The 23,771-nt window shown below is 38.7% G+C and overlaps 1 protein-coding gene across 7 annotated transcripts in view; it reads right to left on the reverse strand.

The window, feature by feature from the left end:
• FBXO38 (F-box protein 38) overlaps positions 1-23,771 on the reverse strand; it is a 52,337-nt gene that overhangs the window by 6,648 nt on the left and 21,918 nt on the right. For 3 of the 7 annotated variants that reach the window (XM_060008579.1, XM_060008582.1, XM_060008581.1), the window contains exons 10-17: positions 21,206-21,376; positions 19,415-19,557; positions 18,305-18,515; positions 10,713-10,832; positions 9,093-9,272; positions 6,781-7,518; positions 1,616-1,716; positions 1,302-1,404 (exon numbers count right to left, since the gene is read on the reverse strand). In XM_060008579.1, the coding sequence (XP_059864562.1) occupies positions 1,302-1,404; positions 1,616-1,716; positions 6,781-7,518; positions 9,093-9,272; positions 10,713-10,832; positions 18,305-18,515; positions 19,415-19,557; positions 21,206-21,376 (1,767 nt within the window). The remainder of the gene's footprint in view (positions 1-1,301; positions 1,405-1,615; positions 1,717-6,780; positions 7,519-9,092; positions 9,273-10,712; positions 10,833-18,304; positions 18,516-19,414; positions 19,558-21,205; positions 21,377-23,771) is intronic. The other 4 variants (XM_060008585.1, XM_060008583.1, XM_060008584.1 and 1 more) reach the window with 4 other exon arrangements.

Here is a 23,771-nt window from a genome sequence, read left to right on the forward strand (position 1 = left end):
ACACTGAAAGCTCTTATGCTAGTCTGGGCTCTACTGTTGGCTATGATCTCTGAGCTTTTGAAAGACCCCCATTCCGTTTTAGGGGGACACTTCAACATGAGATAAAGTACCACCTTGTAAGGGTAAACACGGGGTTTGGGGTCCTCATGTCTGGAGTCTTCTAGAATTCAAGAGAGAGGTAGTGCTTAAATTTGTTTTATCTCTCCTTTTTGGGATTTTCCTAGTTTATGACAAAATGTTTGGTAAGGATTTCCTTGTTTTGTTTACTACCAGTATTGGAGAAGTGCAAAAAATAGAAAGCCCCTAAATATTTTTTTGCCATACTAATACTAATGAACATTTACTAGGCTTTTACTAGAGGTCAGACCCTCTACTGTGTTTATGTGTAGGTACATACATCCACATATACACACATGTGTGCATGTATCAACCACTCCATTTAACCTTCACAAATGCTTTATAAGGTAAATAAAATTATGTATACTTCACACACCGAAAAAAATGAATGCAGAATATATATAAACTGCACAAGGCAAGGAACAAGTCAGTTCTTCATAATTTTATATGGATAGGTATCAAAAATATAAATTTGAGTAATAATGGAAAAATAAACAGATCATGTATGAGACATATTATGTATCTAAAAATTTAAAAACTCACACAAAATAATACCCTATCATTTGTTCAGAGGCAAATATGTCTATAAAAAAAGACATGAAAGATAGACTGAAAGGACATAACATTAAATACCTGACTACAGGTGATGGGAGCCGATGCGATTGGCAATGAGGGAGAAATGGGACTGAAAAGAAAAGTGGGGCTTGGACTAAGGATAATGTGCCATGAACTGAGGTTATGATTGATGATATCAATCAAATCCAGTGCAGTTAAGCACTTACAGCTCAGTCACTATTCCCCCCTCCTCCCAAAACATACATAAAACATGTCCAATATCACACAGCTAGAAAATAGCAAAGACAGGATTCGAGGTGAGGTCTACTTGACTCCAAAGCCCATATATGCTGTTAACTTAACCTCTGTCAGATCAGGTTGTAATTATCATTTGGAGGAAACTGGAGGAGAGGCTATATATTAAAAGATGAACCAAGGCTCTGCACATGGTCCCTTGTAAATACGATGGGATAATTAGTTGAGACCTACAGAATGAGGACAGAATTAGAAAAATCTAATAATGATTCTTTTGAAAAAGTAATATAGTAATGTTACTGTAGTATTTATGAGACTTTAATGCTTTAAACTCAATCATGATGCTCTTGTATGACATGGGCCTAAATACATACCATGGATAAACATCATCTTGGGACAGTCTTTCAGCACTAGATCTGTGATTCCACAGTTGGTCATAGTGACTCCAACAAGATTTTTGGATTTTAATACAAGGACCTACAAGAAGAAAAATTTAAAAGATGTATCTTCCTGTACTTTCTTTCTTTTTTTTTTTAAAGCTTAAGTGTTTTCACTGGCACAAGTGAGAAGCAACTACTACCAGTCTCTTTAGGGCAAAGAAACTATGTAAAGATGGGAACTTTAGTTCCTTTACATTATTCAGGAACTTGGCTGGACCAAAAGGTAAGCAAGGATTTTTCTCCTTCACCTGCACATGGTCATCCTCAATCACAGGATCACTGGTACTGGTGGACTTATCTGCTGTCCGCTTCCGCTTCATGGCATGACGTGGCTTTGTTTTGGCAACCTCTAAAAAAGGCGAGAGGAAAATCCAAATTTTAGCCTTGCTGTCTTTCCTTCAAAGAGAGCACATTCAACTGCATATGTATGAACTCCACCAAGGAAACTCTCAATTCTACTACTTGGTTCCCAAAGGAATACAGTCAGACTGCCATTTCCAATTGCCGCTTCCAAAACAAGATCACCTTCCGCTGTCTCAAACATATCAACATCAAACATAACACTGCGCTCTTCACACCTGGCCCATTCCAGCAGTCTAATCAACATTCTCGTCTCTAGGCACTCAACCCATCCTAAATACTACTGGTAGATTAAACGTACCACTTTCCTGCTAAACAACTTTAAAGCATTGACTACTACTGCTTAGTGAATACATTTCAATGCCTGACATTTGGAGCTATGCTTTAGCCCCAAATGTTCTCAATTTTATTCCATACCATATCCTAGTCATCTCCCATTGCCAGTGCCTCTGAAGCCATTAATTGTTTTAGCTCTTTCTGCCCAGAATACCATTCTTGACTTCACTTTTTGAAATACTACCCATCCCTGAAAGGTCCAGCTTAAATGCCACCTATTCTAATAAGTCACTTGTATCCCCAAACATCATATATGGTTCTGTAATTCCCTGTATATCTGTTTTATTTCTCCATTTAAACTAAAAGCTCCCTGAAGACAACATCATTGTCATTTCATCTTCGTATCAATGTCAGCCACTAACAATGAGCTAAAATGAACATTTATTGAATGAACTGGCACTCAACATTCACTGAATGAATGAATGTATCATAGATACGTCAATGTAATAACAATAACAGCAAATATTTACTGAGTGCTTACTGTGTATCAGGCACTTTTCTCAGGGTTTTACTTGTATTAACTAATTTAATCCTTTTAAAAGCCCTCTGAGATAGATTATTCTCTTTATTTTACAAATAAGTAAACTGAGACATGGGAAGGGAGAACAGTTTGCCAATGTATTTATCAGTATGCTAGAAAACCTGCAATCATTTACCTGCCAAACTCTGCCTAGTATGGCCCTAACTCATTTACTAGTACTGTTCTAAAATGTTATAGTTTAATTATAAAAACAAATGTTATGTTGATATTATTTAAATACAAGTTCTAAATTCATCTCAAAAACTTAACAAGCACATACATATTGCAAGACAAGACACTAAAAGTCACTGTCTTCATTTTGAGAGTCACTCTGTAGCAGAGCATATATCGAATGAAAAAAGGTTGACCTTTACGAATTAAATCCCACCATACTGCACACTGCTACTACTACTAGATTACAGGGTTACCACTTGGTTAACTCTCTCACTTCAAACATGAAAGATTACAAAGAAAGATAGGGAAACGAGGTACAAATACTACAAATTCCCAAAGGCCTGGAGTTAGACAGGGACTCTACAGATCTAGTTCAAGTGTTTGTTTATTTTTTTCTTCTTTTCAATACACCAGAACCCTTTCCTCCACCATTCGAAATCTTTGTGAAATCTTATTATGCAAAACAATTGAAAGCAGCTAATTTGGTTGAAGCCTAAAAGGGAGCCCAAGAGTTTTATCCATCAAACTTTCTCCAAGGACCCTGAACCCAAGCAAAACACTGGGTTTCTGGAAGAGAAAACTACTGATCTAGGTGACCCACTGGAGGCCACCTTTCACAGTATTCCTGAAGGAGCTTCATGAACAATCTATTTTCACCGACAAGGAATCTTCTAACAGCAGCCACCATTTCATACAACAGCCAAAATTCATACTCCTGTTACAACCAATAATAGGTCCTGGTTCCCTCTCCCGGTACCACAAAATGAAGACAAACAAAAACAGGTCTGTTTCCATCCCTTCATCACAGTGTTCAAATAAGAATCTTCTATTAGCATGCTCCTTCTATGCTCCAGTTTTCAGCCTCTCACCTTCATGGGTTGCTTCCTTCCCCTACTCCTTAACTGATCAGAATATGGGATTCAAAGCTAAATTTCCTGCCCTCCTGAGTACCCAAACTGGCAGTTTGTTTTCTAAGAAAAGTTTATAAGACTAAGTCACACTTTATATGTAGATAATCTTGAAAAACAAATGCTTCCCAATGTAAAAAGAAAACAGAGTTCATTGTGTTTGTTATTTCCTTATGTCTCCCTCTGTTTATTAGGGACAGTAAATCTTTGTTTAGGGACAATCCTTAATGATTTCATACATCCACCAGCATCAACATACCTCATATGATGGCTCCTACCACTTATTAAGTTCACAATTATTCACTGAGCCCCATACCATGTAAGACATTGTGCTAGAAGCTGGGAATATAATGGTGACCAAGCAGACACTGTCCCTGACCTCATGGAGCTCATAGTCTACTGGAAAAATAGACATTAAAACACGGAATTACAACACACGGTGTAGTTGACATTAGCAAAGATGCTACAGAAACACAGAAAAGCAGACCAATCCAGTCATGGGGTGTCAAGGAAAGAGGTCAGTATTCATGAGAACCATATCATATTCATCTTAAGTGCTATTCTTTGACAATCCAATTAGTTATTTTTGTGATATTTATTTTATAAAGTATTATACAATGAGGGTAAAAGGAACAACTTAGAGGCATTTATTCCCAAAACAGGAAATCACAAGACAAATAACTACTTCTAACACGGTTTTAACACTATGTAAGGCCGTATATCAAAAACCAAATTAAAAACTCAACTATTTTCTTTGAAGGGATTAAAAAAAATACATAACAATCAAGTTCGTTCCTTTATTAGTTTGGATTTACCTCCTTAAAACTTTTAAAGCACAATGGCCAACAGATATCAAAAACATGCTAGATTAAAAATAACAGGTTGAAAGCCACCCAAATAACTTGTTCTTCTTTCCAAAAGAGACCTGGATAATTTAAAAATCAGCAGTTTGACATTTCTCCAGAAAAACTGTTATTGAAAGTAAATGGACATTTGTATTGTGTTTAAAAATATTGGCAAGTAATTTACCTACCATATACACATGAGCTACATACATTAGAAGTCTTCTCAAATTGGGAAAAAAAAAATCATTAAGACAACAGATATAATTAACCTTAAAAAGTAAAAAGCACTACATAAATGAATTTTTAAAAAAAATTCTAGAAAATTATTTAACCTAAGAAAAGGTTCTGGTCATGAAACAAGTCAGAAGAAAATGACAAAGGGAACAGCAGAACATAAGGCAAAGAAGATGTTAACCCCCCTCCCCCCAATATGGTTAATGTGAAGGACCCATGTTAAAAACAAAAACAAAACAAAACCCACCAAAACAGTAACAACTATAAAACTTTACCAAGACACATAAGACAAAATAGTCCCTAAATAGGAAGACTCAATGCTGTAAAAATGACACTTATCTTTTCAGTCAGTCAATGTAAAGGAATTGCAAACACAACACAAGAAGATTTGTTTCTGAAACTTGACAAAATTATTATAAAATAAAACTATAAAAATAAATGATAAATGCATGTCTAGCCAAGAAAATTTTGCGAAAGAGTAATGAAAGAAGACAGAACACTGGAACAGGACAGCATGCCCAGAGATAAACCACACTATGGTCAAAGTACATGATAAAAGAGCATTTCAAAATGACATACAGATGGATGTCAATAAATAGTATTGAGACAACTTGGTGACAATTTGTAATAAAAAATAAAATTAGTTCCCACAGATTAAGATAAAGAACTAAACTAAGATAAACAAATAAATGAATAAAAGAATGAGAAGATGTGAACAATTATCCGAGCCGGGGTAGGGAAGGCTTTCCACAGCATAAAAATAATGAAATCACAAAAGTAAACATGTAGATCTGACTTAACAAATATGAAAAACCACGCAACAAAGGGTGTCATAATGAGGTGTTTCTGTTTAATGGATACAGACTTTAAGTGTGGGAAGATGAAAAAGTTGAGACAGATAGTGGTGGTGGTCCCACAACAATGTGAATGTACCTAATGCCAATGAACTATATACTTCAAAACGGTTAAAATGGTAAATCCTATGTTACGTATAAAGAGATAAACCATTTAAAATTCAAGCTGGGAAAAGTATTTTCATCATGGCAGAACTGATGTTTGCAAAGCATAATAAAATCTGCAAATAAAACTCATATACTTTAATATGAGCTTAGGCTACTATGATAATTAGCACATAATTAATTAATATCTCCTATGTATCTTATGAAAGCTTGTTTTTGTTAGTTTAGCTCCACATGATTCAATCAGCTCTGTTTATTGCAATAGCAGATAAAAGGAACTCTATGTACTGGGTGCTGATTTTAAGATTTTCAAATTGAGTAAGGTTTAGAGAAAATAAAATATTATTATTCATTGACAGGTATTCATGACTTAGTAAAGGCAGGAGAGATTATTTAAAACTAAGATCAGAAATATAAACAGGATTATAATTAAGGAATGTGTTACCCCCGCCGAACCCCATGCCTCGGCATACACCTAAATGTTATTAATGAAATTATATACATATATGTGTCTTGAGGATATCTTCACCAAAATGATTCTCAGCTAAACTACCTGCTTTACTTACCTGCTTTTCTCCTGGCAAGCCTAACTGGCAGCAAAACTAGCCTTTGGGAAAAATTACTCAACGCTACAGAGGCAGGTGGAGGGGGGGCACCCGCACGCCGGGCTCCCCCAGGCCCAGCGACTTCCAGTCCTTACCTTTCAGCTAAGGTTTTAAAACTGCACTAGGAGTTAAGCCTCTGCAGTGTGGGACGGGAGCAGAGTTTACATACTGGGAGTGAGACGTGGGACTGGCACTGTATATAAGGTCAGTACACACACACAGTCGCACTCTTCTCAGAAGCTTAACTCTCTGTGCCTCTCCTGGCTGGTATTTTACAAGCTGTTTTACGTGCCACCCCCGCTCCCCACCCCCACCCCGTCACTGAAAGTGAGCTCAAAATCTGTATGAGCGCAGAACCCCAATGTAGAAATCAATTTGCCCAACTGGCTTAATGTAAGAAAACTTACGGAAGGAGCAAATGCCCTTCTCAAGTCCTAACCTGCAGTAGCTAATCCTGGCAGCGTTGTCATACCTGACTCAGATACCAGCGGTACATGGGAGAGTCTGCTCCTGGCCCTTGTTAGGGGCCTCCGAGGGTAGTCTTCATTAGACTGCACGTCACAGCTCTCAGGCTGGGAGCTCCCCCTCCTGTCCTCACCTGTAGCCCCAGAGCCACTCCCATTAGTCCTCTCATCATGTGCTGGGCCTGAAGACCCCCCTGGTGGCAGAGTCCTAAAGGAAAAGGCGGATCTCGTACCATCCGGGCCATTCACAACACAGGCTCGGCTGGTTGAAGGACGTTCCTCATCAGAACACCTGCTAGTTCTCCTTTGGGATTCCTGGGGCCTGTGACAGCAGCATCTGGGGCAGACAGAACTCTCTGCATCTCCCTCCTCCATGGCCTCAGAGTCCTCTGACCCACCGGGGGAGCAGACACACTGCCTGGACACATCCACTTCTGTAGGGCTAGGCTCGGAAGAGCCGCTGCTGTTCACCGTCCTTACAAAGTCGGGGCTTTGAGAAGCAGTGCTGTGCGAGCTGGAGTTCCCCACTGTGCTGGCGGTGGTGCTGCTGCAGCTGGGATAAACATCCTTGTTTTTTTTCTTTTCAGGAATATCCCTAGCTGCTTTCATATCGGCTTTGATCTGCTCACTGGTGACCTGACAGCCTTTCTCACAGCTGCTTTCCTCGAGGGGAAACTGCTTCGACTGGCCCATCTGATGGGAGTTGTACCTCTTTCGAAGTGGAGTCTTGCCTTTTCCACTTACTGCTTACAGAAAAAGAAGAATGGCCCGAGGAAAAGAAAAGATTTCAGTACAAATTCTGGACAAAAGGCAAGAGTAAATCTGGAACAGGAAACAATGTAAACTAATTTTCCTAAAGTATAAATGGTGACCACATCACTCAGCTGCTCACAAGTTCTCTATGGCTCCCTAGTGCCTACCTGGTTAATACTCCTTAGCTCAGCCTTCAAGGCTTACTGTGACCTAACTGAAAACTAACTTTCCATTCTTGTCTTCCCTATAAACATTCTACACCCCAGTCCAAACTTTTCTTTGAATATATCTCTGCCTTATTACCTTGGAGCCTTTACTCTCATCAATCCTTCTGCTTTGGACCTCTGTCCAATCTCTTTTGCACCCCACCCCAAAGCAAGTGCAGTATATGCCCTGTAATATTGTTATCTATGTTTCTGACCTGACTCTTCAGCCAGACTACAGAGAGAGAGAGAGACAGAGAGACAGTGAGAGAGAGGGACACAGAGAGAGAGAGAGAGAGAGAGAGATATCAAGACTTATTCATCTCACCCCTCACAGCACCTAACACAGTACCTGGGGCACAGTAAGCCTCAATGAATATACAAAGGAATACTTAAATAATGTTTTGTCTGGCTGACAGAAGATCTGGTTTCTAAATTCAGAAACTAAACTTTCTAGGAAACATCAGGTTAGTCAGCTGGTCACATTACTTTTCCTAAATTTCAGTGTCCATTAAAGCTCTTTCAATCACAGTGTAAAGATATCTGAATTTCTTAAAAGGAATAAAATGAGAATTGAGTAATCAGTCAGTGGTTAGTAAGTTATTCCAAGTCTAAAGAACTGAGCTTACCATACACTGAAGTGTGTATATATTTCAGGTTCAGTGTTACATGTATACAAATGTATACTAAACATTCAGATACATTAATGAGTAGGGTACCCAAGGAAAAATAAGTAGACAATTTTAAAAAACCTCATCCTTTGCAGAAAGTGGTAAGCATACGGTTCTGGGAAACAGAAGGGAAGACAAGGAAAGAAGTATAAATCTAAAAGTTAAGAGAATTACAGTTTCTTGGTGAGGCAAATGGCAGAAGGTTGTTGACTGGATTTAAAGGGAGACAAGGGATTGTAAGAACATACTTTAGGACTTCCTCAAGCACCAAACTAGCCACCAACATTTGCTAAACACAACTGGACAGATTACCAACTGGGGAATGGTTGTTTTTCACTGCTCTGGATGACTCAGTTGTCATCTTTTATGTAACGCACAGGCCCCTTGCTAATCCCTGATACTCTGATGCCACAACTTCCTAAAGCCTCCACTGTGGGACTGACAATCCTCACATCTTCTCTTCCCTGAGCCCCAATTCCACAATATTCTTATTGTGCTGCACCTGCCCTTGATAGCACCACCCAGATTTTCCTCTCTTGCTTGGGCTGCTGCCTTTCTTGCCTCCTGTCACATTTTGTAAGGATATGTTAACTGCACCACAAGCTGTGGCAGGGACACCATTATATAAAGGCCAGTGTGTCTGTTCTCATGGTGACTCTCACTAACAGGTCAGAGTAAGACACAGTCTCTCACCTGATAATTCCCTGGACTGTACAGACTCTCCGGTTTTTTCTTCACGCTCAGAGAAACGCCGGGCACCATTCTTAGGAATCCAGACTTCTTGGAGTTCTAGACTGTCTTCCTCATCGTCACTCTCTGAGTCATGGACAGTAATTGGGGTTGGTTTTACTACACGCTGAAGACCGCTGGGTCCTAAAAGAAAGAGCACAGGCGTAACAGTCACTTTTTGCCCAACAAAGGGTCTCACTCAAAGTACTGTTTCCAGGGATCTGGGCTCAGAGATGCTTTGGCTCTATGCAGCCTCCCTGATCACTCATTTTAATGAGCATATACTTGGATAAGACACTGAAAACACGTTAATTCTAAAGTAAACATTAAGTATGATTAATATACCACCCAACATTATATATCTCTAAAGGAAAATTAAAGTAGAAGAGCATATGGCATCTCCCTTCAGGATCTTCACTGTTTGAAACAGTCACATAATCATCCTAAAAATAATCAAAATAAGAGTCATAATAAAAAATTTAAAAAAATAGAGTCATAATAATCATTTAAAAAATAGGCTAGATATTTTCCTAATTTTGCAAATGTATGAATGAAAGCAAAGCAAATGAAGATGAGCCTCTGACACCTATGGGACTGGTGAGAACTCTGCATTCTTTAATTAAGTATAGGTCTAATGCATTGGATGTCACAGACATGTTCTTGAAAGGCTAGATGCATGTTACAGTTTGCTTATTTGATTATATTTATGTCAAAAATGTTTTATCTTCTTGGCATTACACATTGTAAACCTTCAGCTCTTACAACCCACTTTTGACTGATATCTGCTCCATCAATAAAATGTAAGCTCCAAGGAACCTTCCCTGTCTTTTCCCTGTCACACTGTACAATGCCTAGCACAGAGCAGGCACTCAATAAATATTTGTTGAATAAGTGACTGCATCTGTAAGACACTTAAAACAAGAGTAGTTAAAGAATATGTTCAATTCAAAGACAAGGCAGCATCTGAACAGACCAGGAGTGAGAAAACTTGAGTTCTCATCTCAATTCTGTCCTTTGATCAGTAGCTGAGTGGTCTTGAGTAAATCATTCCAACTTTTGAAAGAATATTAGTTTCCCCATCTGTAAAGATGAAAGGTTATATTAGGTAATCTTTATGTACTCTATGACTCTTAGCCTGCCGTAAGTGACCCAGTGGCAAACTAGACTAGATCTTGGTCTGTTTATTAAATCAACCTCTCCACCGCTCCTTCTCCCCACCAAAATGAAGGGAGAGGACAAGCAGGATATTTAATCAGGGTGTTTATTTTCCTAGCTATAATTTGAGTGCTTGCTTTCTCCACACACACGCACACACACGCACAAATATGCACGTGTGTACAACAATATAGAAAGAGGAGTTGCTGCCACAGTTACAAAAAAATCAAAACCAAACTTTAATAAGACATGTATACACATGCGCAGCAAGAACATCAAAATGTAATACAGGCCTCGTCAAAAATAAGCAGCATGTACACATCATTAGCTGAAATGCTGAAAAAAATAATCGTTCTCAGTGTTTTACTTTCTTCATTAGAGTCGGGCCTAGTTTTCAGAACCATGAACGTGGGAAGTCACACACTTTACCTGCTTGTTCCTCGTCGACGTCCACAGGAATAACTGCCTGACTGTGAGCTGGAGCCTCATGCTCACTCTCAGCCGTCACCTCTCCATCTTCTGGAACCATGTCTTCCATCTCGTTCAGTGCTTAAACAAAAATAATCACAGTCAAAATAAAACCAGGAGATGTCTAAAACAACCACAATGGCAGGCAAAACTGTGGCACCCTTGAGAAATGAACAGCCTCATGATCATTAGGCCCATTCGGAAAGAATATCATGTAATTGTGCTTCATTATGTCAACATCAATAAGGAGTGTCCAATTCTATAGGAGGGGAGATCACACATGGGAAAGGATCACTTGGTAGAGAAAGTCCATCATTTTAAGGTGAAAGCAGGGAGAAAGGCACCGCTGAAAGAAGAAAGCACCTGTTCATTCCTGAAGATGTTACCAGGGATGGCTTATGAGGCAACTGTTTGTCTCCCTCTAAGCTATTTGCCTGATGGCAGTGAGAGCCAGCTACTGGAAGACCTTACAATCATCTTGTAAGCAATTAGTCTTATAGTATCTGCCAGTTGAATCAGGATGCATTCATTGAGCAGGCAAGCTCAAATTGTGTATTTCTTTTCCTGCTCTCTAGAGATTGCATCATTTTTGGCTAATGTGTGGCAAGGATTATTAAACACTGTAAGTATATATTTAATATTTTAATATCACTCAAATGTTTTATTTGCATCTAACTCTTCACTAGAGTTATTAGTGCCTATCAGTGAATGGGAACGTTTATATTTTCCCCAGATGATAAGCACAGTGAACAATATCAGACTGATAAGCTTCAATCACTTTACTACATCTTCTTAAGATACAACGGTCACTTTTCTACGAGGATCCTAAATAAAATAATTCCTGGCTTTGCCAGCTTTGTACAAGATTAAATCCAAATCCCTCAAGTCAGTATTCAACCCAGGACCCTCTTACTACCTACACCTAGGCTTGGGTTCCTGGTCCCAGTTTCAGTCAGGACAATACCAATACTGTCCTTTACATTTATAGCTCGGCCAGGACCCAGAGGGCGGCAGACTGTGTTTACCCTGTGCACCACTCAACGCCTTCGGGTGCTCAACACTACTGCTGTGAAATCAACCAACCATCTGAATGAAATGAATAAACCAACACAGAAGAAAACAAGATCCTGTTCCAGAAAGAACTAAAGAATCTACAGAATTTGTAAGTAGACAGGACAAATTCATACAGTCAACAAAGAAACAAGATAAAAATATGAGTAAGCCAGAAAGATACCACTCAGATAAATGCCACTGGAATATACAGCAGAGAAGTCTGAGATTTCAGGGGGACAGTGGGGTTTGCTTTGGTCTTAAATATACACAACAGTACATTCCCCCTCATGTTTAGCCTCCCATCCCAAATTTTTGCCCAGCCCTAGCCCTCAATAACTACACTTTATTTAGGGCCAAAAAGAGAACTCACCTTGTTCGGAAACATTACATGATAAAAGCCAATCAATTTGCTTCTTTCATTCAACAGTGATTATGAACAGCGGCTAGTAATTAATGTGTACATACTCTATGTCTGGCTCTATGCTAAATGCTCTTATATACATTACCATATTTATTTCTTATAGCAATCTTACGAGGGTATTACTACTAGCCTCATTTTTGCAGGTGAGGAAACTGAGGCTTAGAAAGGTTAGTAATTTGCTAGGATTTGGAATGAGGTCTGTTTCCAGAGCCTGCTACAATACAGGGATGATGAATAGAAGGGAAATTTATAGTCCCTGCTCTCAGAGAATGCACACCTTCGAGCAGAAATGTTAGACACACAGAATAAGGTCAGAATATACTCATTAAGTGCTAGAACAGTCCAAGTAAGGGGGACATGGACAAAAAAGCAGCAGTTAATTTTCCTGTTCGACAGGGAAGGTTTCACTGAGTTGGGGTGACATTTCATATATACTAGGAAGCACGTTACATTTTCCAGAAGAGTAAGTAGCCCAGTGATAAAAAGAACAAGAGTTTGTGTTGAGATGAGGGTATGAAAGAGAAAAGAAAGCTAAAAAGGTTGTCTGGGTCCCAGATTGTGAAAAGCTTAGAATTGCTTCTTATAGGCAGAGGGAACCACTGGAACAGTACATTCTTATATCTACGTGATAAGGTTTTCCAAGGCTGTTGAGCAACTGCATTTTAGGTTGCCACAACAACCTGTGGAAATATTTAATATAATATCTCAAGGTTATTTTAAACTAACTTCTTTAATTGTATCCATTCATTTGAATATTTATTTAGCACCTACTACAATGTGTTACTGTTCCTAGGTGCTAAGAAACAGTGGTAATATTCAATATCTCTATTTTCATGGAGCTTATTCCAGTTGAGGAAGGAAAAAAAATTTTTAATCAACAATAATGAAAATATCAGAAAATAATATCTTATGTAACAAAATTAAAAGAGGATGATATAACAGAATGAATTGGTGACAAAGTGGTAAGGTGATCAAAAGGTACAAATTTATAGTTACAAAATAAATATAAGTCATGGGAATATAATGTACAGCATGGTGACTATAGTTATTAATATGTATTGCATATTTGAAAGTTGCTAAGAGCAGATCTTAAAATTTCTAATCACAAGAAAAAAACGTTGTAACTATGTATGGTGATGGATGTTTACGAGACATCCTTACTGTGATCCTTTTGCAATATATACAAACACTGTCAATTATACCTCAATTGAAAAAAGAAAAAGATTAAGGTGGTAAGAAAAGACAGCTCTGAGGTTAACATTTAAGCTAAGACCTGAATATCAAGAAGAAGCCAGCCATGCAAAGATGGAGGGAGGGACATTCTAGGAAGAGGCAGCAGTTGGCGACAGCTTGGCACATTCATGCATGGTGTGTGAGGTGGGAAGTAGCACAAGGTGAGGACAAGCCAGATCATGTAGCACTTTATGGCCCAAATCAAGAAACTGGATTTTTTTCTAAGGCAATGCATAGCTACTGGAAAGTTTTAAGAAAGGGAGTAACACTGTCTGGTACATGTTTTTTAAAAACTGTCCTGGCTGCTCTAAGAACTAATTTTACTTTGAAAGCTGTTAAAACATTTAGGTAAAAAAGGTCTGGTGCAGGGCTTCCCTGGTGGCGCAGTGGTTGAGAGTCAGCCTGCCGATGCAGGGGACACGGGTTCGTGCCCTGGTCCGGGAGGATCCCACATGCCGTGGAGCGGCTGGGCCCGTGAGCCATGGCCACTCGGCCTGCGTGTCCAGAGCCTGTGCTCTGCAACGGGAGAGGCCACAGCAGTGAGAGGCCCGTGTACCGCCAAAAAAAAAAAAGAAAAAAAAAAAAAAAAGGTCTGGTACAATGAGGAAGGAGAACGTAGATGGATTGGGGAGATGTTTTAGAGACAGTCAACAAGACTCGCTAAAGGACTCGATGTTGGGGAGTGCAGGTAGGTGCAAAGAAAGGATGATGTCTCAACAGATGTCTCTGGTAATTAAATGAGATGATGCTACCCTTGGGCTAGGGAAAATGCAAGTGATTCTTGGTTTTGATTTTTTTTTCTTTGTTTCAAAATATTTTATCATTGGGCAGTACATCTTTTTCAGAACAATTTTAAATTACAGAAACGATGTAAGCTATCTTTTAATCAAGTATCAATGTTTACTAAATATTCTGTTCAGGAGAAATGTTAAAAATCCTGTTACCAAATATAATCATAAACCTTAATGGATCTGAGCTATTTTAACAAATATATTAACTGGTCTCTTTTATATAAAACCTGATTCTAAATTTATAGCCTTCATTAACCATTATAAAATTAAAAAGTCACTGACATTTAACAAAATAATTTGCATGCAACAATTTCTGTTATCAGGAATAACTATTTAGCGGTTGACAAGTATTTGCCCCCAAATAGAAAACAAAATGAATCTACCGGGATTATTTTTCACATTGTAGCTGGTCCTCAGACTTCAAAAACAAGGATTTCCAAAAGTCAGTGGTTTTCAACATAGGATTCCCAAACAGCAGCATCAGCATCACCTTGGAACCTGTTACAAATGCAAATTACCTGGTCCCACACATACCTACTCAGAGCCTCGGAAGTGAAAGCCAGCAACCTGTTCTAACAAGTCCTCCAGGTGATTCTGATGCACTCAAATTTGAGAACCATTGCCCAAAATTAAGTGCTGCAGAGCAATTTCACTTAGTGGTTACTTTGTGGAGGTAGTGGTGAGGGAATGGAGTGGCACCCCACTATTAAAAAAAAGCAGTATGTGGGATTTGTTTTAAATCCAGATAGAAAATTAGTTAAATGATGTATAGGCAAAACTATGCTTTGTTGTTATAATTACTTCAAAAGTAATTATATTAAAATAATGTGGCAAAATGCTTTAGCAATTACAGAATCATGATTTTGACACATGGTAATGTTATGTTAGGCAATGTGAATTGTTAGAATATATGAACATCTCTTCCTGTTCTACAGTGCTGCAAAATGAAGGTAATGAACTTGTATTTTCAGTTAATATAACTAGCTCACAATAAAGCATTCTAAATCTTAACACTTTTGGAAGTGCAAATCTAAGAAAGATAATATCCTTAACCAAATTACAGAATTTTGGTAAATTAATACAGTACTCTGTAAAACAACAAAAGCATATTTTTGTTGGAGTCATCTATTACCTTAATGATAATGTTCACTATAAAACACCGTATTTTATTTCAGTGGTTTATAAGGCAAAGACACAACTTATACAAATTAAATTGCTTTTAAAATTATACAGTGCCCTTCTTTGATAGGCAATTACTTCATGCAAGCTGATTAAGTTAAATACAACAGAGTAAAAGAGTGAGTGAATCCGCTTCATTCCAGCGTTGGTCCAAAAGCTCATGCATGGAAAGTTTTAAAATTCTACATTAAGGAAACTCAACATGTGAATACCCATTTCTAAACTAAACTAAAGTAATATTTAAAATATTGTTATGCTTGTACTTAAAGATTGGAAGCATCAATGTTAGTCATTTCAACTAACGTTATTTCCCAATGATCCCTTTTATTTTTAATCCCTGTACCACTCTTTATGTTTTTTCTGTTAGTTGTTTCTCTTTCTTTTATTTGAATTCTTTCCACCACTCCTGGTTTTGATCAACAGTCACATGGCCTTTCTCCAGGTCCCCTTTTTTTTTTTTTTTTGGGCCATGCCATGTGGCTTGTGGGTCCCGTGGTCAACCCAGGCCACAGCAATGAATGCACCAAGTCCTAACCACTGGACTGCCAGGAAATTCCCCTGGTCATTATTTTTTATTTAAAAGGATCAACCTGACATGTATGTAATAATAAATGCACATAAACATATTGCCAAGTTGGAAAGACCCATGGAACCTAACGTTTTATGCCAATCTTCATTTCTCTAAAATTCTGCCACCATCTTTGGTATTCTTAGGCTTCCTCTTGTTGAAGCTGTTGAATTCCTCAATCTTGGCATTTATGTCACTAATTCCTTTGCTTCTCAGCATTTGAAAATATCATATTTGACAAATACTGTACCTCAAGTATTTGGTTTGTAGTCATGTCTCTCATCTACTGAACCTTAGTTTCAAATGTTAGTAGATTTAAGTTTCCATTGTTCTCTCTTAAATCAAATACCGTGTTCTCGCATAAGTTTCAGCTCCTGCTGCATCAATATATGACTTCACAGTGGAAGGCATCCTCCATTCTATACTGAGAAGCCAATGGCCATGTAACTTTCTAGTGGAGTCTGTAATCTGTCCAGTACATCAACTTCAACCACAACTGGGTTTGTAGGATTTGAGGAGTTCTGCACTGCAGCTGCTGTAACAGTTTTCTATGAACGGTTGGGTATTCTCTGAAGTCCAGATCCTTATGATGGCACTCAAGAACAAGGCAAAGAAACAATACCTGACCTCACTCCCCCCTCCTTCACCCCTAGCACCTGCTGGCTCTGCACTTTTGTTTTTCTATTTTAGGAGGAGAGATTTAGCCATAAGTTTGAAATGCCTAAGAGTACTCATGTGGAAATTAAAAGTATGAAATTGGATATAACTGCAAGTACTTTAAAAAATAGAAATATCAAAGCCGAAAATACAGGTTTAGAATTCATTAGCATATAGTTGGTACTGAAGCCATGAGACTGAATGAGGTCATCTAGAGAAAATGTGTAGAGAAAAAGGGAGAACGAGGACAAGAGTGGAATAGAGGAGGTGGTGCAAGCAAAGGAAACTGAGGAGGCATGTCCAATGAGATAGGAGGAAAACCAGGAAAATGGTTTCAGAAAGGCCAAGAGGAGCAAATATCTCAGGAAGACAGAAGTGGACAACAGTGACAAATGCAGCTGAGATGAGATGTCAAACAAGATGCAAGTGGAGAAATGACCACTAGCCTTTATAAGAGAGTCACTGGTGGCTTTGGCAAGAGCCAAAATGGACAGTTCTATAGAGAACCTGTGAGGTAAGGAAGTGAAGACAATGCCTACAGATGATTCTTAGGTCAGGACATGCATACTCAGAGTGATCCTAAAGGAAATTACGCTCTATACACAGAATACTTTCATTATGAAAGGAGTTAATGACACCAGGGCACCCCATTTCTCATTAATTACTCTGCCTAAAAGAATGAGTGAAAGGGCAACAACCAAATAGTGGCTAGAAGAGATTCCTTTTTCAGTTCTTAAGGGTCAACTGGGAACCTGGAAAATTTTTTAAGGAAACAATTTCACTCCATTTTCACTCATCAACACAGGGGCAGATGAAGCCTAATAACACATGGGCTGGCACACAGCAGGAGTTCAGTCAGTATCAAAGAACTGGAATGGATAGTTACATAAGTGAAATCCCATAGGTCCTTATTAGCTCGTGTACTTAATTTTCTGGGTGGTTTTGAAGACTTAATGATGAAAGGTATATGAAAGGTTTCCAACACAGTGACTAGCACATGACTACTATTCATTTTTCCAGTTCTTGGAACACCCAAAAATGATCTCCACGTTCAAATCCAATGTAGCTATCTATTGGTCAGCAAGATATTGAAAGATGCTCCTTCACCCATATCCTGACAGTTAAATCTCCATTAAGCCAGGCCTCTAAGGCTCACTGTACCTTAATTCTCATGGCATCTAAGTCCTTCCCTTTCTGTAAACACCCCAATAGATTCCATGGACAAGAGGCATCACAAAGATAACTTTAAAATAAGCAAGCAGACAGGCAAACTCCATCCACCCCCTCATTTGTTTTTTGTTTGTTTGTTTGTTTTGCGGTACGCGGGCCTCTCACTGTTGTGGCCTCTCCCATTGCGGAGCACAGGCTCCGGACGCGCAGGCTCAGAGGCCATGGCTCACGGGCACAGCCGCTCCGCGGCATGTGGGATCCTCCTGGACCGGGGCACGAACCCGTGTCCCCTGCATCAGCAGGCGGACTCTCAACCACTGCGCCACCAGAGAAGCCCCCCTCATTTATTTTGTTAGCAAGGTCCCCCAACGTGTAAAGTGACAAACTGAAATAGGCGGTGAAGGAAAGAGAAGAGAGTAAGAGAAATATGACCCAAAGTAAAAATCATTTCTATCTGGAGCTCACAAAAGATCTGGGTTACCGTCGGCTGCAAACTGCTGCTCTCCTGGCTGCAGGTCTTGCCGGAAGTCATTCTCCTCGTCTGAGTCATCTGGGTGATGGTGATTGTTGTCGTGGATGTTGGCATTATTCTGCGCATTATTATCATTGTCATTGTTGGAGTTCTGATTGCTAACAAGGGCCGAGGAAACCCCAATTCCTGTGCCTGCACTCAGACCAACCCGAGCACAGCCCTAAAGCAAGAAGAAACCACGTGCTTATTAATTTGGGTTAGTGTAGAACCCTGCATTTTTAATATTCCTCCATTTCATCTTTACACAGAATATTTATATGGCACTTTATGAAATACTTTCACATATTCATAAAGGACCTCATTTAAGGCCCAGAATGCTTCAAGCAAGAAAAAGCGTTGTCACTCTTGATTTACAGATGATGACATGCACAATGGGAAGGGATCTGCCCAACAGTGCACGACCAGTAAGTGGTACACCTGGGACTTGAAACCCAATAATCTGTCCTCAAACCCTGAGCTTTCCCCACTATATCACACTGCTTCAACAGTGGGAATATAACCATTAAGAACTGACAAGAGAGAACATAATTTGTTGAAACATTAAGTTTTTATTACGATGCGAGTATAAAGCTTTATGTGTTAAGCAGTTTTAAAATAACATTTTGTACAACTGGGCAACCTCAGATTTCCCCAGATATGCAACTGAACAGAAAAGGTAGCAGCAAAGTAAAACATTCCCAAAACAAAATTCCTAATCCTTACTTATATTTTGGGTTGCTAATTAGAGATTTAATCTTCCAACTAATTACTCTTGAGTAATAACTTTTGCTTTAGCTTAAATTTCCACCTTTGCTCTTACCTTCACTTTATAAACCTGATGGAGACAGCTTTGCACTTACTTTTTCCTTTCCTTTCTCTGGAAATCCCTTAATAGTCATTTACCAGAACAAGTGGCTATACATTATTATAACCTTTATGCCTTCCTTCACTGAGGCTGGCAGTAAAAAGTCAAATTATAACATTGTAAAGGCATATTATTAAGAAAAAAAATTACTTAGGTTGTTTTATTTTCTTCCTTCAGTATCAAAATAAACAAAAATGCTCTCAAATGTGACTTACTTTGGGTGGTTCACGAAACATCTGGTCCAGTGAAATAAACTCCAGGCTGGGCAACAATTCAATAAACTGGCCAAAGGAGTCCAGCTTCAAAGCATGGCAACGCACTAAGTTGATATCAACCAATCGAGTCCATCTTGAGTGGTCTATTGAAGAAACGATATGGCCAGAGAGAATGTAACTAACACTTTCTCCATTACTCATGAATTTTGCTATAGGTCACAAAGACTTTCAAATCCTTTTTCCCTGAGTAAATTTTCTTTTATTTCATGATCTCTAACACTTGATGACTCTAAACTATGATGTTTCCTTACCTAATTTCATTGTGAGAAATAGATGGCTTGGAAATCATTAACTTGAAACTAAGTCAGCCTATACTTAAATGTGATTCACTTAAAAACCTACATGCCTATTTAACGATAGGATACTAGTTAAAAGAAATGTTGGCATATTCCTTTCATAAAACAGTATGCAGCTATTAAAAGAATGAAGAAGAACTGAATATGCTTACTAATATGGAAAGCTCTCCAAAATATTCTTAGTGCAAAACACAAGCTACAGGACAACGTATACACAGTAAGGTCCTTTCGTATATGTAAATCATTTTTAAATGCTATATATGTATAGGCTGCAATATGCACAAAATAACCTGTCCAGAAGAATATACAAGAAACCGTTGATGGTGGTTACCTTTGAGAAGAGGAGACTTTTCATTTTGTACCTTTCTGTATTGTTTGATACTGTTTATCAAGTGCATGTATGACTTTTAGTTTTTAAGTGTTAACAGGAGATCTGAGTGATGGGATTATAGGCCATTTTTTATTTTCTTCTTTATACTCTTCTGTATTTAAGAAAACAAACAAACCAAAAACCCAATAAATGTTATTTTTTAAAAGCGATCTACGCCGCATACAGCCTAAAGTTTATTCCGCAATAACTTCTTGGTGCTGCTGGGCAAGGGGTAGAACTTCTCTTCTCATGGGTGAGACATGGCCATTCTAACAAATGATCTCAGCAGAGGCCTGGGAGCCCTACAAAAGGTCTGGAGATGGGTTTTGTAAGGAGCTACAGTATCCCTGTGCGGTGGCTCAGACGGCAGAAGAGACTGGTCTGCAGGTGTCAGTAAGGGGGCTTGGTTTGCTAAGAGGATGTCAAAACGAAAATTCTCTAGCTCTGAATTTATTTAAAGGCTTGTGAATTTAGGTTTTTAAGAAGGGCTTTAAAAGAAATAAATAGCATTACTCTCTCAGGGAGGGAAATAAACTCCCCTCATAAGGAAAAATACCAAGTGCAAAAGTCACACTTCTATACACAAGAGATACTGTATGGAGGGGAGATTTGAAATAGCCTAGGATTTTAAGGCAATAGAAAATTTCACAAGTTAATGTTTAATATGTCACCTAACTCAAGTTTTTAAAATACATACCCACTTTGTTGGTTCAGATGATATGCCATTTGAAGTTAATACAGAGAAAACAACCATAACATCCCAGGCAACAATTCCTAACCTAAACTTTACATGCCTGGCCCAAAGAAAAACAAATAAGTAAGGATCAGTACAACTGAATTATAACTTGGACAGTGCTAATTTCTAGGCAGAGAATTTCAGGAGTTCAAAGAGGCATTGAAAATATTTCCAACTCAGTTATCAAAGGTTCCCAGAACTTCTATGAATGATCCATATAAAATATCTACATTTTATATCAGGAATGTTAATTCATGACACACATGGAAAACAAAGATACATATTATTTTGACATTAATAAAATAGAGCCGCACTTAAGCATACAGTACCTGAGATCCAATTGTATGGGTTATGTAGATGGGGGCAATTATAAATTGCCAGATATTTGATACAGGAAAAAACTTCATTGACTGCCTTCATCCCTATATCAGTGATGATACCAGGATTTTCTACCACATCAGCCAAACCATACTTCACCAGATCTGCATTAGCCATTCTGCCTAGAAAGAGAAATTGATTTAAAAAACAAAAAAAGGTTCTTAAAGTGTCATGGAGTGTTGCCAATTCTTTACTTTAACATCCAGTATGATCAGTCTCTATGATCATCCGGCGTCATCTCTCCATCATCAGGTTCAGGTTCAGGTACAATTTTAGGTTAGGTATTCTGTACGAATGGTAGCCTTTATTTTGCAAAATAAAAATTTATGTTAAAAGTTAAGGGACAGCTAGTAGGAAAAGATTTTCAATTGTTTAGAAAAGGAAAAAAGAAGGCAAAGTCTTAAAGCAGAACTGAGGGATAAATTGTACTGGTTTACATTTATGGTGAAGTTTTAGTTTAAGCTTTTAAAAAGAAAAGTAAAATCTTAAAAGTGTAACTCTTTCACTCTATAAGGATAATGTTTTTGGAGTCGGGTGTGGCCATGTGTAGAGAAGAGTACACTTTGAAATTCAGATTCATTTTTAGAACCATGTATAGGTTAGTAAATATGTACCTAACCTCAGAAAGTGGACTTTTAACTCACATATACACCCAACTCTCTCTGCCCTTGGGCTTTAGTGCCTACTGTCTTGTCACAGACTAGGGAGTGGGTTTAGTAAAAGGATCCTCCATTCTAGATTATGCTACAGGAAATCACACCTTATCCCTTGCTTCCTATCATTATTCCTGCCTCCTGCCTGACCTTTGCTCTACAGGATGGTCCACTTGACTATGAGCAATTTGAAGGAAAATGGGACTCTGCCTAGTTAGTTTATAGTTACATTTTCAATGTCCAGCATAATGCTGGGATATTATGATATAGGAACCCAATAAATGTCTCTCATGGTCCTTGCAATCAACTGACATAAAATACAAAGAAAACACTTGCTCTGGACAAGCTGCCCTGCCCTTCAGGGCAGGGATTCATACCTTTAGCCTGGACATGTTTAAAACAACCAGTCTACTCCCAACTCTTCCAGTTTCACTTTCCATACAGTTCATGGTCTCTCTCCTAGAGTCCCTGTTTTTTGTATTTACTGGCATTTCTTGGAGATTTCACCTTAACCAATTCTTCATAATTTTTCTGAGCAATTTTCTTTAGTCTCCTGGTAAAAACTTCTTTCTTGCCCTTTGGACTTAAAATTTGCCTTCTCCCTTATGATCAGGTAGATTTTGAACTGATCCCAGGTAAGGTGTTGTCAGAATAATTGCTACAGCCTAGCATGATAAATCTGTCTTACATTCATTCCTTTGAGACCTGTTCCTGCTCTTAGGGTCTCCTGATCATCACACTCCCTCAAAACTCTGATGACATCACCTAGTACTCAGATTGTTTCTTTCTGATTCAGCCCAGAGGTCAGCTAAAAGTAAAAGCTATCATTCACTGAATGCTTTCTAAGTGTAAGAGATTGTAATAATAAAATACCATGTTTTCTCATTTGTTAAATGGAGATAACACCGTTTCCCACTTTTTTATTGGGTGGTTTGAACCCAAGAAATAACTTGCCCTAGGTCCCATGATTAATGAACTTCCATCTCACTCCCTCTTTCCAAAGCCCCAGCCCTAAAGACTACTCTATACTGCTTCTGGATCTGAATGAGTTTTGCACCCCTATCACCTTCACATGAATCTCTGAAATCATGAATCTATGTAAACAAAGAACCCCTAAGTATTCATCCTTGGATCACTTTTCTTATATTCCCAGTACACAGCATCTACTTTTCAGCACACCCATTTCCCCAATCTGGCACTGTCACTTTTACGATAAGTGTATGGGGACAAAGATGATGTTTCTATTTATATTTTGCCAGAAACTTTGTGACAAAGAATTGCTGCAAGTTTTACCAGGAGCCACCCTAACCTCCTGGAGAGATGCTTCAAAATCTAAGTGGCTGAGAAGCAAGAGATTAAGTGAAAGAGTATAAGCAGTGACCTCTCATTCCTCTCTACATAGTCTGTTAGACACACCTGGCACCTATTTTCATACAGAGAATCCCAGACTGTCTTTGGAGTAATAGAGGAGAGTACATATACAGGAGAAATGGATGAACTGCAACAAATATGAAGAATGGTTTATAAAAAAAATCAAAGCTAAGAGACTATTAAATATTAAGGAGACTATGAAACAAGTTACTTTGAAAAACGAGATAATGGTAGTCAAAAGGTAAAGTGTTGGGACTTCCCTGGTGGCAGAGTGGTTAAGAATCCACCTGCCAATGCAGGGGACATGGGTTCGAGTCCTGGCCCGGGAAGATCCCACGTGCCGCGGAGTGACCAAGCCTGTGCGCCACAACTACTGAGCTGCAACTACTGAAGCCTGCATGCCTAGAGCCCGTGCTCTGCAACAAGAGAAGCCACTGCAATGAGAAGCCCACGCACTGCAACGAAGAGTAGCCCCCACTCGCCGCACCTAGAG

The sequence above is a fragment of the Delphinus delphis genome, chromosome 3 (assembly GCF_949987515.2).
Source record: "Delphinus delphis chromosome 3, mDelDel1.2, whole genome shotgun sequence".
Taxonomy (NCBI): Eukaryota; Metazoa; Chordata; class Mammalia; order Artiodactyla; family Delphinidae; genus Delphinus; species Delphinus delphis.